The following is an 18012-nucleotide window of genomic DNA, read 5'->3' on the forward strand; positions in this document are numbered from 1 at the left end:
TTTTTTGCTCCACTGACTTCTAAGGGGGAATAGGTTATCCCACGTGCAGTATCGTAAGTTAGTTTTTTTACTCCCGTCAGGTTAGAGCAGAATTGAAAAAAGTTTACTTTCAACTCATAATAAGAGTGCAACCTGACACGTGCAAAAAGCTTACTTCTAGCAGAGTTAAATTCTCGAGAGGGAGCATTAAATAGTGCTTCACTTGTAATCTGGCTCATAATAAGTGAAAGATCTAAGATAGGCTTTTTGGGTAAAAGGAAAGATCTACATACTCTAAGCTGTAAGCATTAAATAATAAAACAAACTTCATTTAAAGACCAAGTCCTCCTCCTATTGGATCATACTTGCTTTGTGAAATTGACCTTTTCAATACCTGATGAGGATGAATGTTGTCTCTATCCTTAACCTACAAATACCTGCATCCTAACCTAACAGAGTGCATACTAGGACAAGTCAATTAGAGCGAAAGGAGTCTATGGCCTCTAGTTATTAATGTCTGTCGGACCTGATCTGACAGAGCGGATCAGGTCCGACAGACATTGCTGAATACGGCGAGCAATACGCTCGCCGTATTCAGCATTGCACCAGCAGCTCACAACGCCGCCCCCTGCAGACTCGTGGCCAATAGGCCGCCAGCAGGGGGGTGTCAATCAACCCGATCGTACTCGATCGGGTTGATTTCCGGCGATGTCTGTCCGCCTGCTCAGAGCAGGCGGACAGGTTATGGAGCAGCGGTCTTTGTGACCGCTGCTTCATAACTGCTGTTTCTGGTGAGCCTGCAGGCTCGCCAGAAACACGGGGCATCAAGCTCCATACATATGCCCCTATATATTTTGGGTAAACACATAGGTAGAAAAATGCAAAAAAGGAGGGGAGAGTCACACTTGTACAAAGTCCATAACCTGAAATAATATATGTACTGCAGGAATAATTATAATAATGTGTCCTTAACCTCATACGTCAAAGTCATCTACTAGTAACATTTTTACAGCAATGAGGGAGACAAAGTCAAATCAATGCTTATTATACACGCACTTAAATTGAATAATGCTAAGTGTGTATATGGTATTGATAATATCAACCTTTAACTAAACAAACTAATGGACACTTAAAAGTTAGTGTGCTTTAAGCAGTAGTAACTCCATCATAACTTCTGCTAGTGGGTGTGAGCCATTAGAAATATATTGATCTAGCAAAGATATTTACCAGGGCCGGACTGGGATCAAAAAGAGGCCCGGGCATTTTAGGACAAAGAGGCCCCCATCCCCTACCCTGAACCAAAAATGGGCAAATTTTTAAGCTTACATTTTTGCTTTTCAAAAAAAGATACAAAGAGAACAAAGTGCAAATTATTGTGACCAGAGGAAACACGGACATGAACTTTCCAGCAAAATTCAATTCATTTCAAACAGAAACTGCCAAATATTCAATCTGAAAGCAATCCAGATTTGTAACCTTTTCTTTTCAATCTAATTGAGGTATTGAACATATAGGTTTCAACTATTTAACATAACAGAGTCAGTTTAGAAATGGAATAGTTAATGATTTAAAAATATATTTGCCTAAGGCCAGACCACTTCTAAACTGCTTGTCACACAGTCGCATACTTATGCACAGTATATATCAGCACTTAAGCACCTCATTACAAAAGATATGCACATATAATACATGTTTATATATGCTCAGTATATGTCCCCAGCCCCCCAGCAATAAATGATTCCCCGAGCCCCCCTGCAATAAAATGATGTCCCAGCCATAAATGATGCCCCTCAGCCCCGCTGCAATAAAATGTTGCCCCCAGCCCCCTTGCAATAAAATGATGCCCCCAGCAATAAAATGATGCCCCCAGCCCCCTGCAATAAATGATTCCCCAGCAATAAAATTATTCCCCCAGCTTCCCTGCAATAAAATGATGCCCCCAGCCCCCTTCAATAAATGATTTCTCCAGCCATAAATGATGACCCAGCCCCCTTCAATAAATGATTCACTCAGCCCCCTGCAATAAAAACGATGCCCCTAGCCATAAATGATGCCACCAGCCCCCCTGAAATAAATTATTCCCCCAGCCCCCCTGCAATAAAATGATGCCCCCAGCTCCCCCTGCAACAAAATGATGCCCTGAGCCCCCCTGCAATAAATGATGCCCCCAGCCCCACTGCAATAAATGATGCCCCCAGGCAATAAAATAAAGACCCCAGCCCCCCTGCAATAAAATGATGCCCCCAACCCCACTGCAATAAAATGATGTCCATAGCAATAAAATGATGCCCTGAGCCCCTCTGCAATAAATGATGCCCCCAGCCCCACTGCAATAAATGATACCCACTGCTGTACACAGATAGATGGCCGGCCCAGCCAGGCCTAATTAGTACTACAGATCACTTAGGCTGTAAATTAATGTATTAATATATATATATATATGTATATATATATATATATATATATATATATAAGACTCTCAGAGAACAGTGACTGCTATTTTGTAAATAGGCGGCCGGCCCAGCCACGCCTACCTGGCCTAGTACTACAGGCTGCCTAAGCAGCCTGTAGTACTAGCTAGGCGTGGAAGTTAGGCTAGTAAATGAATCATGTATATATAGTTATCGATAGTATAGTAATGTGACAGACAATGAATTCATTGTGTATATTGTATATATTTAATTTATCATGTCACATTGTCATGTGATATTGATTGTGAGTCGTGACGAACAGAACAACCTCCGACCAACTTAACTACACCAACGAAAAGGTCCTCTCAGTCTCTGAGATCAGAGTGACCTCCTACCTGCCCTGCAGCTGCTGGTCACCTGCTGAGTCAAACTTCGAAGCCTCCTCGAGTCCTCATCATGCTCACTAGCCCCCTGGCCGGCCTCACTGAACACCCATGGTCTGGACTCTGTACTCAGAGTCACTCTGGAATCTGGAGATGGAGCCTACTATGGAGGACTCAGGGGACCCACCCGGCCCTGCGGCAGCATGTTTCAGGCCTCCAGCCACTGACACCTCGACACGGTCACCCACATGACATACAGGCTGCCGCAGCACTAGTCTGTCTGACAGCCTCGCAGCCTGAGCCTCTATGTGTCACGTGGTGGACCCGGCATGCGGCATGAGTGTAGTGCAGCCGCGTGCAGAGCGTGTGTGTGACTTTGATGTCACTCGCAGTGCGCACTCAGACCTCAGACCCAGGCCGGAAGTAGTGCGCCTGTGCGTGCTGCGCCTCGGCCAATCCAAATTGCCAAATTGGGAATGCAATGCCAATGATTCTGAATGAATGATGTTGTATGTAGTATTTTATGTTGTAACTTGTACTTGTAACTGTGTGCTGCAGCTTGTTTGGGGGTTTTCTAAAAGAAGTGGCTCTGAAGTACTAGACGATCACGTGTGACTCTAGTAGTGTGATGTGTAGTGTGAGTGTGACCTATTTAAGTTAAGAGGATTCTTTGCTGCAGAGACTACATATAATATTTTATTAAACACTGAGCCTGAGTTATCATATTAAATATTGAAAAAACATTTACAAAAAAAAAATCATTTCTCAAAAAAATTTTTGTATGCGTGAGGTCGCAGCCCCGCCCACTGTGTCACAGTGGGCAGGGCTAAACGACCCTGCGGCCTACCGGGCAAATGCCCGGTATGCCCTTTGGCCAGTCCGGGCCTGATATTTACAGTAATATATTTGTTTATATGCACAATTCCTGGGGAACACTGACTTCTGATACATAATACAGGTGGTGGAAAATTGTAGAAAAAATAAATTTGCCATAAAAAAAAATCTACTGCTTATTAGAGTAAGTTTCAAATCATTGTATTTTTATTATGCACATGTTAATTATGCAATCCTACTTATTTATTGGCCCTTTAAAGGGACATTATACACTTGATTTTTCTTTGCATAAATGTTTTGTAGACGATCCATTTATATTGCCCATACAGTTTTTTTTAACATTTTTTTATAGTTTTGCTAATTTTTAAATAACATTGCGCTAATTTTCAGACTCCTAACCAAGCCCCAAAGTTTTAGGAGAATACAGACGTACACCTACTCCAGCTTGCCCCTGTTTGTGTAGAGAGTCTTTTCATATGCAGAGGAGGGGGGGGGGGAGTATCTGTTTTTCCCACTTGCAGTGGTTGTTCTAGCTACCTTTTTAACAGTTAAGTTGTAAGCTTCTAAGTAAGTTTTTAAACGGTTTTATACTGGATTTTTATATCAGTATCTGTGCATATTATTCTTTATAGGAGTGTCTATTACATGCCGTTATATGAAAATTGCTTTATACTGTCTATTTAAGAAAATACATTTTTTTTTGTTAATATATAAAGTGACTTGATAATAATGTTATATGCTGTCTAATGTCTATTTGAATCCATTTTTAGATGGGGATTGTTAAAGAAGTCATCTTCAGAGAACAAAACAAAAAAGAGCAATACAAATGTAAGTTTATCTTTCTGAGTAAACTTTGTGAAATAATTTTTAACAACAGACAAAGCACAAAGAACAAGCTATATACACTTGATTGAAGAGTTGTTATATTGTGTAGCAACACTCAAAGGGCTAGATTACAGAGTGAAAATCCCTGTGCGCCTGCATTGGGGTAAAAATTTGCCTTTTCAGGGGCATATTACAAGTTGGAAGTAAATGAGACCACAAGAGGGCAATCACATTTTATTCACAAGTAAAAACCGTGACCTCAGACCTCTGGTTAAATAACAAAAAGTGTCACAAAAAACATCAAAATTCATGTAACAGAACAGTAACACTCATATTTATGCTGTCTGATATAAAATTGTTATTAAAAATATTGCACAAAAAAGAGATCTATAGAAACAAATTTATTTATATTTGTATTTCTATAATGCCAGCCCTGGAGAAATGCCTATTTAGTAAGGGCATTTGACCCCAGAGCAGGGCAGAGTGAGAATAGGTGAGTGAGGAGTGGTTAGGGGGAGGGCCCCTGGAGTAGGTTTTAAGAAAGCCAGTGAGCAGGAAGTAGGCTCATCTTCTATCCGGGGTACTTACCTACTCACAATTGACAACCTAGATGAGCTGTTCACAGCAGCTGCAGCTGTTGCCAGCGAGAGGGGCCCTCAGTGGCTGTTGGCACAGCTGCAGGCTGCTGGGGCCATACCTGCTGGAGAGGAGCCGGAGCAAGCGTTGGGGGAGGAGCCATCCCCTAGGTCCAGGCCGGCGTGGCAGTCGAAGCCCCCTGTGCGGGGGGTCCAAGAAGAGGTCGATCGGCGGGGAGCGCATCTGGATCCTGCAGGAGAGGGAGCAGAGGACGGCCGGCTGGGAGGAGGTGCAGCCCGCAGAGGAGAGCACTTCAAGATCAAGAGCCGGAGGATCGGGAGGAAGACAGCAGTCACGTGGGTGTTGTGACACGCAAGCGGGAGCAGCGACGGAGGCGGCATCTGAGGAGGCGACGACGGCTGGTCCTGTAGTGCCACTGACTTCTACCCCAGAGGGAAGCTGCAGGATGGATCTGGCAGAGGGATGGGGATTCACTCATCATAGAGGAAATCCCTAGTGACTTTGATGGCGGGAGGCCAGCCAGAGGTGGTCCCACTCACCTATCAGGAGCAGACCGGGCTGGGATGGTAGGGTGTCACCCACCTGGGCAAGAAATCAAGCAGACGGCCAGAGGACAGCGTGGCGAAAGGAGGGAGTCGAGATCCAGGAGGTGGTCCCTGGAAAGAAGGCGGGAATTGCCGGTGAGAAAACGGAGAAGGTCGGGTAGAGCTGGACTACAAGGGATTCGGGAGCTAGGACGGCGCATAGGACTCCAGCAGAGGTGCCAAGAGGTACGGGTTCAGAGTGGGAGTGTGAATGAGGTTCAGAGTGTGTTGTTGAAGGGTTTGAAGGAGTTAATTGTGAGGGTGGAGCTGTCTTGTGGGACTAGCGAGCAAGGGAGCCCAGCGGGAGCATGGGAAACAAGCACATAAGGTGCGGGTGGCCCAGGGGCCAGCCCCCGGGGGGGGCAGCAGCATCTGGGCCGGGTCCGGTAGTGAGCACAGTTGCAGGGGCGGTACAAGAGCCTAGCGGTTTGGCGATTGTGGGAGTGGCTGGAGTGGCAGCAGACGCGAGCTCAGGGACGGTGACACTAAAAGTATCAGAGGAAGCGCTGCATAGGCCGTTTTTATTTTCCATAGGCCCCTTGGGGTTACACTTGGCATCCGAGGCTAAGGAGAGGATATGGAAGAGGGAATTCCTAGAGCTGTTTTCCCTTCTTCCCTTGGATCTGTTTGTAGAAGTTAAGGAGGACCCAAAGGGGAACAGGGAAAGAAGGAGGAGGAAGAACGGAAGAAGCGGTATTGGAAGATACCAAAGACTTTAGCTAACTGGTCTAGGGCCTTCTGTATTTTGGCGAGCGTGATCACGCAGAAGTTTCCTGAGCAGGGATCATCCCTTTTCTGCTACTTGGACAAGGTCTCCTCGGCCTACCATACATATGGGATTATGGCATGGTGGAGATATGACAAACAGTTTTGTCAGTGGATTGCAGTTCACCCTGAGATGAGGTTGGACTATAGGGACATGGGGATTTTGCTGGAGATAATGACTCCTTTGCACAGTGGGCAGTCCTTTCATTCGGGGGGGAGGCTCCACGGGAACAGCCGGGAGTGGTTCAGCAGTGGCCCTCCAAAAAGACCTGTGTTTCCAGTTTAATGACAGGCAGTGTCGGTTTGGGGCGTCATGCAATAAGCACGAGTGCTCAGGATGTGGGGGAGTTCACCCTTATGCCAAATGCTTCCGAAAAGGGAAAGTCGGGTGTAGACCTGGGGAAGTGGGTGTTCAGGGCCCGGACCCCGGTGGACATCAGAAAGATGATTCCCATGGCTAAGGAGGTACACTAGGGTTAGGGGAAAGTGGGGAGATGCCGAGCTGCTCCTCACGGGTTTTAGCTCAGGATTCACCATTCCCTTTCAAGAGAGGGGGTAGGGTGTCGGGAAACTTGAATTCCACCAAGGAATTTCTGGGAGTGGTCCGGGAAAAATTGGGGAAGGAGGTGGCCTTTGGGCGCATGGCTGGCCCCTTTATGGCTTGTCTGTTGCCTAACCTGAGGCTATCACCTCTTGGGGTAGTCCCTAAGAAGGCGAAGGGTCAGTTTTGAATGATCCACCACCTGTCGTACCCGATGGTGTCGTCGGTGAATGATGGTATTGATCCTGACCTGGCGGAGGTTAAATACGCATCGTTTGATGATGCTGTTGCATTGGTTCAGCAGGTGGGCCGGGGGCCCTCCTAACGAAGGTGGACATCGAAGCAGCATTTTGGCTGCTTCTGGTCCACCCGTCTTGTCACCATCTGTTGGGTTGCTCATTTGACTGGAATTTTTTTGTTGATTTGTGATTACCCGTGGGCTGCTCCATTTCATGTTCCCATTTTAAAAAATACAGCTGTTTCATGGAATGGGTCATCAAACAGGTCTCAGGATGGAGTTCGTGGTCCATTATTTGGACAATTTCTTGTTTGTGGGCCCTCCTGGAAATGGAGATTGCCAGCTCTTGATCAATGCTTTTGAAGGGGTAGCAAGGATAATTTCGGTATTCCGGTTGCGGGTGACAAATCAGAAGGGCCTTGTGTTGCACTGAGTTTCTTGGGAATACACATTGATTCTGTCAGCATGGAATGTAGTCTTCCTCAGGACAAGGTGGTTGACTTGTGTGGGGTTCTATGGCGGGCATTGGGGTGGAGAAAGCTAAAGTTGAGGGAAATGCAATCTTTGTTGGGCAAGCTAAATTTTGCTTGCAGGATCATCCTGGTGTGGAAGATATTTTGTAGAAGGTTATCCCTGTCTACGGTCAGATTGAAGGATGCTTTCCATCATATACAAAGGTGTTGAAGGAGGACCTGATGGTTTGGCTGAGTTTTTTGGAGGAGTTTAATGGGAGGTCCTTGATCCAGCAAGTGGGTTGGCAGGACCTGGATGTTCATTTGTTCACAGATGCTTTGGGGGCCCATGGCTTTGGAGCCTATCTGGGGGGTAAGTGGTGCGCTGATGCACGTCCGCAGAGGTGGTACGTGGGCGGCCTGACTAAGAATTTAGTATTCTTAGAGTTGTTTCTGTTGCTGGTCGGTTTCTCTGCGGGACAGGAAGGTTCTGTTCCACTCGGAATAATATGGGGGTGGTGTCGGCGATTAATTCTTTGTTGGCATCATCCCCCCCGGTGGTGGTCCTCCTTCATTTGTTTGTGCTGGAGTGCCTGAGATGTAGTGTGCTCTTCAAAGCTGTGCATGTGCTGGGTAAGTTGAATGGGATTGCTGACTCTCTTTCCCATTTCCAGTGGGACAGATCCAGGAGCTGGCCCCATTGGCGGAGAAGGAGGGGACGCAGTGCCCAGGGGACTTGTGGAAGGTGGTACGTTTTGCTTTGGCTGGGTCTACATGGAAAGCTTATTTCCAGGTATGGAGAGAATGGTGTTCAGTGGTAAAAGGGGCTGGGGGGGCCCTCACGTCCCAGAGTTGGCTGACAGTACTATTAAAATGGATGGCGGAATGGGAAAAGACTAGGGTGTCGAGGGCTATGGTGAAACGCAGGCTGTCAGGGATTGCTTTCTTATGCCAATGCCTGGGCTGGGAGGATGTGACAAAAACCTTTGTGGTGCGGATGGCAGCCAGGTGTTTGTGTAGGGAGGGAATTGTCACACACTCCAGGAGACCGGTTGTGTTCTCGTTATTACAAAGGGTGGTATGTGCTTTGGCCTCTGTGTGTTCCAATAGGTATGAGGTGGTACTATAGCGTTTTTTGCAGCATTTTGAGTGTCAGAGGTGGTGGGGGCGACTAAGAGAGATGGGGGGTTACAGCGAGGTGATGTGTGGATTCAAGGGCGGGAACTTCATATGTGGCTGTGTCGGTCTAAGACCGATCAAGGGGGACAAGGGAGAGATATTAGCCTTAAGGCAATAGGTAGGGCATGTTGCCCTGTTGAGGCAGAGAAAAAGCTCCCTCCCATGAAATTATGGCTGTGGAGATGTAAGATCCTTGTCCCAGCTTGGCGGGGGGGCTTGCCTTTGGTGGTTGTGGAGTTCTGTTGGGGTACCTCCTGCTATGCCCCGTGGGTTGTTAGTGTTAACTCTATTATGGGGGATATTTATCTGTTTTATTTATATGTTACGTAATATTAAGTTATGTTATTAATAAATCAAGCTGCAGGCTTTTTACCACAAGAGATGGTGTTTGTCTATTATTTGGGAATAACGTAGTCCCTAATTAGGGGGTCAATATACAGTATATGTGTTTGAATGTATACATATTTATTTATTTATTTATTTATTTATTTATTTATTTATTTATATGTGTATAAATATTTCAAAACATATATACACAAATAAACACATAAATATCTATGGCCTAGATTTGGAGTTTGGCGGTAGAAGGGCAGTTAACGCTCCGCGGGCTTTTTTCTGGCCGCACCATAAATTTAACTCTGGTATCGAGAGTTTAAACAAATGCTGCGTTAGGCTCCAAAAAAGGAGCGTAGAGCATTTTTACCGCAAATGCAACTCTCGATACCAGAGTTGCTTACGGACGCGGCCGGCCTCAAAAACGTGCTCGTGCACGATTCTCCCATAGGAAACAATGGGGCTGTTTGAGCTGAAAAAAAACCTAACACCTGCAAAAAAGCAGCGTTCAGCTCCTAACGCAGCCCCATTGTTTCCTATGGGGAAACACTTCCTACGTCTGCACCTAACACTCTAACATGTACCCCGAGTCTAAACACCCATAAGCGTACACTTATTAACCCCTATTCTGCCGCCCCCGCTATCGCTGACCCCTGCATATTTTTTTTAACCCCTAATCTGCCGCTCCGTAAACCGCCGCAACCTACGTTATCCCTATGTACCCCTAATCTGCTGCCCTAACATCGCCGACCCCTATATTATATTTATTAACCCCTAATCTGCCCCCCTCAACGTCGCCTCCACCTGCCTACACTTATTAACCCCTAATCTGCCGAGCGGACCTGAGCGCTACTATAATAAAGTTATTAACCCCTAATCCGCCTCACTAACCCTATCATAAATAGTATTAACCCCTAATCTGCCCTCCCTAACATCGCCGACACCTACCTTCAATTATTAACCCCTAATCTGACGACCGGAGCTCACCGCTATTCTAATAAATTGATTAACCCCTAAAGCTAAGTCTAACCCTAACACTAACACCCCCCTAACTTAAATATAATTTACATCTAACGAAATTAATTAACTCTTATTAAATAACTTATTCCTATTTAAAGCTAAATACTTACCTGTAAAATAAATCCTAATATAGCTACAATATAAATTATAATTATATTGTAGCTATTTTAGGATTAATATTTATTTTACAGGCAATTTTTTAATTATTTTAACCAGGTACAATAGCTATTAAATAGTTAAGAACTATTTAATAGTTACCTAGTTAAAATAATAACAAATTTACCTGTAAAATAAATCCTAACCTAAGATATAATTAAACCTAACACTACCCTATCAATAAATTAATTAAATAAACTACCTACAATTACCTACAATTAACCTAACACTACACTATCAATAAATTAATTAAACACAATTCCTACAAATAAATACAATTAAATAAACTAGCTAAAGTACAAAAAATAAAAAAGAACTAAGTTACAAAAAATAATAAAATATTTACAAACATAAGAAATATATTACAACAATTTTAAACTAATTACACCTACTCTAAGCCCCCTAATAAAATAACAAAGCCCCCCAAAATAAAAAATTCCCTACCCTATTCTAAATTAAAACAGTTACAAGCTCTTTTACCTTACCAGCCCTGAACAGGGCCCTTTGCGGGGCATGCCCCAAGGATTTCAGCTCTTTTGCCTGTAAAAAAAAACATACCATACCCCCCCCAACATTACAACCCACCACCCACATACCCCTAATCTAACCCAAACCCCCCTTAAATAAACCTAACACTAAGCCCCTGAAGATCTTCCTACCTTGTCTTCACCATACCAGGTTCACCGATCCGTCCTGGCTCCAACATCTTCATCCAACCCAAGCGGGGGTTGGCGATCCATCATCCGGTGATGAAGAGGTCCAGAAGAGGCTCCAAAGTCTTCCTCCTATCCGGCAAGAAGAGGACATCCGGACCGGCAAACATCTTCTCCAAGCGGCATCTTCAATCTTCTTCCATCCGGTGCGGAGCGGGTCCATCTTGAAGCAGGCGACGCGGATCCATCCTCTTCTTCCGTTGTCTCCCGACGAATGACGGTTCCTTTAAGGGACGTCATCCAAGATGGCGTCCCTCGAATTCCGATTGGCTGATAGGATTCTATCAGCCAATCGGAATTAAGGTAGGAATTTTCTGATTGGCTGATGGAATCAGCCAATCAGAATCAAGTTCAATCCGATTGGCTGATCCAATCAGCCAATCAGATTGAGCTCGCATTCTATTGGCTGTTCCGATCAGGGGGGCAGATTAGGGGTTAATAAATATAATATAGGGGTCGGCGGTGTTAGGGGTAGCAGATTAGGGGTACATAGGGATAACGTAGGTGGCGGCGCTTTGCGGTCGGAAGATTAGGGGTTAATTATTTTAAGTAGCTGGCGGCGACGTTGTGGGGGGCAGGTTAGGGGTTAATAAATGTAATACAGGGGTCGGCGGGGTTAGGGGCAGCAGATTAGGGGTACATAAGTATAACGTAGGTGGCGGACGGCAGATTAGGGGTTAAAAATTTTAATCGAGTGGCGGCGATGTGGGGGGAGCTCGGTTTAGGGGTACATAGGTAGTTTATGGGTGTTAGTGTACTTTAGGGTACAGTAGTTAAGAGCTTTATGAACCGGCGTTAGCCAGAAAGCTCTTAACTCCTGCTATTTTCAGGCGGCTGGAATTTTGTCGTTAGAGCTCTAACGCTCACTTCAGAAACGACTCTAAATACCAGCGTTAGAAAGATCCCATTGAAAAGATAGGATACGCAAATGGCGTAGGGGGATCTGCGGTATGGAAAAGTCGCGGCTGAAAAGTGAGCGTTAGACCCTTTAATCACTGACTCCAAATACCAGCGGGCGGCCAAAACCAGCGTTAGGAGCCTCTAACGCTGGTTTTGACGGCTACCGCCGAACTCCAAATCTAGGCCTATATATGTACACATTCATACATATATATTAATGTGTTGTTGCAATCAGGGTTGCTTAAGCTGTGGCTGTCAGTTTTTCAGCATGAAAAACAAGGCTCCATTAAAGTCTATGGGCAAATGTGATTATGCAATCGCAATTGCACGCTGTGCCCTTTTGAGTGTAAGGATGCGATCGCAAAGTCGCGTTCTTATTACTTTCAACTTGTAGTACGTGCACACATTAACCTGCATGTTAAAAGAAAATCAATCATGAGTATCTCGCTTGCGGAAGTGCAAATATTTAAAGGGACACTGAACATAACATTTTTGATATTTTCCCCCCTAAATATTTGTTTTTGGGCCAAGCTGCCAGTGAAATATCCCTTCATCTGAACATATGGCTTATGATACAATTTTCTCAGGCATGTTCCTCCTTTAAAAACCACTTAAAGGGACACTGAACCCAATTTTGTTTCTTTCATGATTCAGATAGAGCATGCAATTTTAAACAACTTTCTAATTTACTCCTATTATCAATTTTTTCCTATTATAAATTTTTCTTCGTTCTCTTACTTTCTTAATTTGAAAAAGAAAGCATCTAAGCTATTTTTTTGGTTCAGCCCATGGAAAGCACTTGTTTTTTGGTAGATGAATTTACACAGTGTGTTCACCAAAAATGGTCCGGCATCTAAACTTACAATCTTGCATTTCAAACAAAGATACCAAGAGAATGAAAATAATTTGATAATAGGAGTACATTAGAAAGTTGCTTAAAATTGCATACTCTATCTGAATCACGATAGAAAAAAAATTGGGTTCAGTGACCCTTTTAGCAACTTTCTAATTTACTCCTATTATCAATTTTTCTTCGTTCTCTTGCTATCATTATTTGAAAAAGAAGGCATCTAAGCTTTTTTTCTTGGTTCACTACTGTGGACAGCACTTTTTGATTGGTGGATGAATTTATCCACCAATCAGCAAGGACAACCCAGGTTATTCACCAAAAATGGGCCGGCATTCTTGCTTTTCAAATAAAGATACCAAGAGAATAAAGAAAATGTGATAATAGGAGTAAATTAGAAAGTTGCTTAAAACATTATGCTCTATCTGAATCACGAAAGAAAAAATGTAGGTTCAGTGTCCCTTTAAGGGCCTGCATATATCAGGCACACACTGCGCTATTTTCAATCACAAGCTTTTAATATGTAGATCACAAAACAAAGATACATTGAATTTATGAAAAAAATAGTTTTATTTAAGGAAAGAAAAATATTAGTTTATTATATTTTTTAATGTATTGATAAATGTAATATTAAGTGCTGCCCTAGGCATAGACCTAGTTAGAATTTGGAATTCTGTGCTTGACTTTATTTTTTTTATGTAAATACATATTAATATTTAATAAAGAACATAATTAGTCTTATACTGGGCCAGCACTTAATATTACATATAACAATATTTTTATGAAGTAAAAAACTTTAATATCTCAAAGGGAACTAAGCCTCAAAAAAATTGTTTTGGGCTCGCTTCCATTGAGCCGCAATTAGGTTTGCGAGAGGTCGCAAATCGATAAATATGTTGTCAGAAGCAATTTCGTTTATCGACTGCTTTCAATGGCGCGTTATACCTCAATATCGGCAACCAGGGTTCAGCTACCGAAAATATTAATTTGTCCCATAGAAAGTGTTAAAAGCCATTAAGTGATAACTTCTTACAGATTTCCAATGAAAACACAAACCGTTATTACACTGTTGGAGGCTGTCGATAAAAATTACACCCAGCTCAACTAGGTATAAAAGAGAAAAAAAATAGCTTTTTGAGACCTATTTCCCATTGAAATTTTAAACGCAAATAATGCAAGTGTTTCAATGTATAAAAAAATGTAATATTTATTGTTGTCCCATTTATAGGAATAGTTATCAGTATGTATTTAAATATAAAAATATTGCAAGCACATATCTACAAAATTTAAACTAGACGTAAATTTGAAAGTGTAATGTTGGGTTACCATAGCAACTAACTGATTTTCATGAAATCTGATATCGGATGGAAGCGTTAACACAATGTTAACTTACACCGACACCAAATAAGTGACTGCACGCAATGCACAGAATATTTCAATGGAAACCGGTACTAAAATGGAGCCATAATCTACTTTTAGCAGTCGGTCACTTCGGTAGCTTACAGCTCCATTTTTAACAACTCAATGGAAGCGAGCCCTTTGTCTCTTTTACACTTAGGCCTAGTTTCCATTGAGGTGGTAAATTGTGGAAACTGGTGGTAAAAACATTTATCTCAATAAAAGGCTATGGAGATTTTTTATGCTATCACTAGTTTCCAAACATTACCACCTCAATGTAAACTAGAGCGCCCATTTAACAAGCTCCGTAGTGAGCTTCTGGGCACGTGTTTCTGGCGAGCCTTCAGACTCGCCAGAAACAGCAGTTATGAAGCAGCGGTCACAAAGACCGCTGCTCCATAACCTGTCCGCCTGCTCCGAGCAGGCGGACAGACATCGGCGGAAATCAAACCGATCGAATACGATCGGGTTGATTGACACCTCCCTGCTGGCGGCCCATTGGCCGCAAGTCTGCATGGGGCGGCGTTGCACCAGCAGCTCTTGTGAGCTGCTGGTGCAATGCTGAATACGGAGAGCGTATTGCTCTCTGCATTCAGCGAGGTCTGGCGGACCTGATCCGCACTGTCGGATCAGGTCCGGCAGACTTTGTTAAATAGAGGCATTTGCCTAAGTTGAGCAAGCCGTGATGTCTGAGAAATAGTTTTCATTTAGGTGGTAAAGTTTGGAAACTAGTGGTAGCATAAAAATTCTCCATAGACTTTAATGGAGATAAATGTTTTAATCACCAGTTTCCAAACTTTACCACCTCAATAAAAATGAACTCTTTATCGACAGCTTCCGACAGTGGCCTAGTTTCCATTGAGGTTGTAAGGTGTAGAAACTGGTGGTAACATAAAAAACCTCAATAAGCCTAGTCTCTAATTAGGTGGTAAACTGTGGAAACTGGTGGTAACATAAAAAACCTCAATAAGCCTAGTCTCCAATTAGGTGGTAAACTGTGGAAACTGGTGGTAACATAAAAAATCTCTATAGAAGGTAATGGAGATAAATGATTTTATCGCTGGTTTCCACAATTTACCACTTCAATGGAAACAAGCCCTTAAAGGGACAGTCTATACCAGAATTTGTATTGTTTAAAAAGATAGATAATCCCTTTATTACCCATTCCCTAGTTTTGCATAACCAACACATTTATATAAATACACTTTTTACCTCTGTGATTATCTTGTATCTAAGCCTCTGCAAACTGCCCCCTTATTTCAGTGCTTTTGACAGACATCCATTTTAGCCAATCAGAGCTGGCTCACCTGAACTCCACGTGCATACGCACAGTGTTATCTATATGATACACATGAACTAACACTCTCTAGTGGTGAAAAACTGTCAAAATGCCTTGAGAGAAAAGGCAGCCTTCAAGGGCTTAGAAATTAGCATATGAACCTCCTAGGTTTAGCTTTTAACTAAGAATAACAATAGACCAAAGCAAAATTGGTGATAAAGTAAATTGGAAAATTGTTTAAAATGATATTCTCTATCTGAATCATGAAAGTTTATTTTGGACTAGACTGTCCATTTAAATGGAGATAAATGTTTTTTATTACCAGTTTTTACTCTTTACCACCTCATTGGAAACTAGTCCAGTCATTAACCTGTTTACATGTTCAATGAAATCCTGGTGTAAATTTGCGTTTTTTGGTTTCTATTAAAGTCTTCACAAACATATTAAAAGAAATGGATTGCACACTGTTTTCTGGGTACAATGTAAAATGACACAACATTATTATTACTATTATTTGTGCATTCTTGTCAACTTTTTGCTATTCTGTGCTAGAAAAGACATGATTTTAGTGGGTAACATTAAAAAACACTTCTTAAAATTATATTTTAATTAAGGGCACACAATAATGTTTCAGTTCATAAAATAGAAATAATATTGAAAGAGTTTGTATGCAAATTAATATGACCCTGGGGAGGTCTCCCTAAGGGTGATGGGGGAAACCAGACGTGGACTCCTTGCCCAGGAATGTGGCTGCACATCATTGACAAGGCCCATAGGAGGCCAAAACGATCATCTGGGGTTGTCATGTTCCTTATTCAGAGGAGAAATATCTGGTATTTCGGAGTTGGACTGATTTAACTTGGCGGGATCAGACTGATATACTTCAGGAAAGTCTTCCTCTGTGAAAAGCACACTGGTCTAAAAGAGGCTGCTCCTGGGTGTTAAATTGCCATAGAACTAGCTGATGAGCTGCTGTTCGTTCCTGGTAGAGTGATTCTCTCTTCGTATGCAAACATTGAAAGAGTTGCCTATAACTGTGTTTTAACACTCACAAATAGGTTAAACACATAGTTAAAGTCAACCATAGAGCAGATAAGCACTACTGGAAGCTAGGGGGATACATCTGGTGATCCAATGACAAGTTATCAATCACCAGCCGGCTCCCTGTAGCATATTGCTGCTTCTGAGTCTGCTTAAGTATATTAGCCTACTATGAGAATGAAGTCAATGTGATCACAGCAGTAAATAGAAAAGTTTCTTAAAATTGTATGCTGTATCTAAAGCATAAACCTTTCATGTCCCTTTATGGTTGTCTTATGAGACCCTTTAGTAGAGTCGCACTATTTTAAATCTGAGCATTATTTTATAATCAGAATCAGTATTATGATTTTTCAAGTTTCAATGTGTTATTTTTAGTTATGTTCTTTACGTGTATTAATAAATCTTGTGAGGCCAAAATGTATTACATTAGAGAGATGTTAGAAAGCTTTTGACGTATAGGGCTAGATTAGAGTTTATAGCGGCTCTTTGTGCATAAGAAGTAGTGTGCGTGTTACGAGTTGAAATTAAATGCATTCGCTTGAGCGCAATTGAATTTACTGTGCATCGGGGATAGGACAACTTTCGAGCTCTAGTTAGTTGTTACCCGTGACTACATTTTTTTTCAAAACACATCAAAATTATATTTAAAGGTACAGTTATACTCATAATAAGACTAATAAAAATGATTTTAACCCCTTAATGACCAGCGCCTAACCCTGTACGGCACTGGTCGTTAAGCCCTTAAGGACCAGGGCTGTAACCCTGTATGACCATGCTGTCCTGGGCATGATCTCACTAACAATGGTGAGATTGTGCTCTTTCTGCATGCCAGTACCTAAGATGACGGAAACTAGCTAGAAGAGGGAGGGTTAGAGAGCTCAGGGAGGTGGGAGGGTAAAGGTCATACACCATCATACACTGAAAATAATAATAATAATATTAATAATAAAAAGTCTAAAACTGCATGCTGGCAGACTGTCTGCCAGTACTTAAAATGGGGGTGACCTGTGGGGGTGAGTGAGGGAAGAGAGTTGTTTGGGAGGGATCAGGTAGGGATCAGGGGGTGGGACATGGGAGGGTAATCTCTACACTAAAGCTAAAATTAACCTTACAAGCTACCCGATTAACACCTTCACTGCTGGGAATAATACATGGGGTATGCAGATGCAATTAGTTGCCTTTATTACCAAAAAGCAATGGCAAAGTCATATATGTCTGCTATTTCTGAATAAAGGGGATACCAGAGAAGCTTTTACAACCAATTTTGCCATAATTGCACAAGCTGTATGTAAATAGTTTCAGTGAGAAACCTAAAGTTTGTGAAAAAGTTAGCAATTTTTTTTATTTGATCGCATTTGAAGATGAAATAGTGGCAAGAAATATACAAAAATGGGCATAGATCAATACTCTGGGTTGTCTACTAAAAAAAGTATATATCGTTTTGATAGGTAAACGAAAGAAAAAAACAAGGCTCTATTTCTTTTTAAATGGAGTGATTGCAAAAATGCTAAACATGCACTGGTATTTTGGGAAGTTG

General features: G+C 42.5%; 1 protein-coding gene across 2 annotated transcripts in view; it reads left to right on the forward strand.

The window, feature by feature from the left end:
- Positions 1-18012, forward strand: part of LOC128639092 (B-cell receptor CD22) — a 256771-nt gene that overhangs the window by 219507 nt on the left and 19252 nt on the right. For both annotated transcript variants that reach the window (XM_053691241.1, XM_053691242.1), the window contains one exon: positions 4378-4435. In XM_053691241.1, the coding sequence (XP_053547216.1) occupies positions 4378-4435 (58 nt within the window). The remainder of the gene's footprint in view (positions 1-4377; positions 4436-18012) is intronic.

This window comes from Bombina bombina, chromosome 8, assembly GCF_027579735.1.
Source record: "Bombina bombina isolate aBomBom1 chromosome 8, aBomBom1.pri, whole genome shotgun sequence".
In the NCBI taxonomy this organism is placed as follows: Eukaryota; Metazoa; Chordata; class Amphibia; order Anura; family Bombinatoridae; genus Bombina; species Bombina bombina.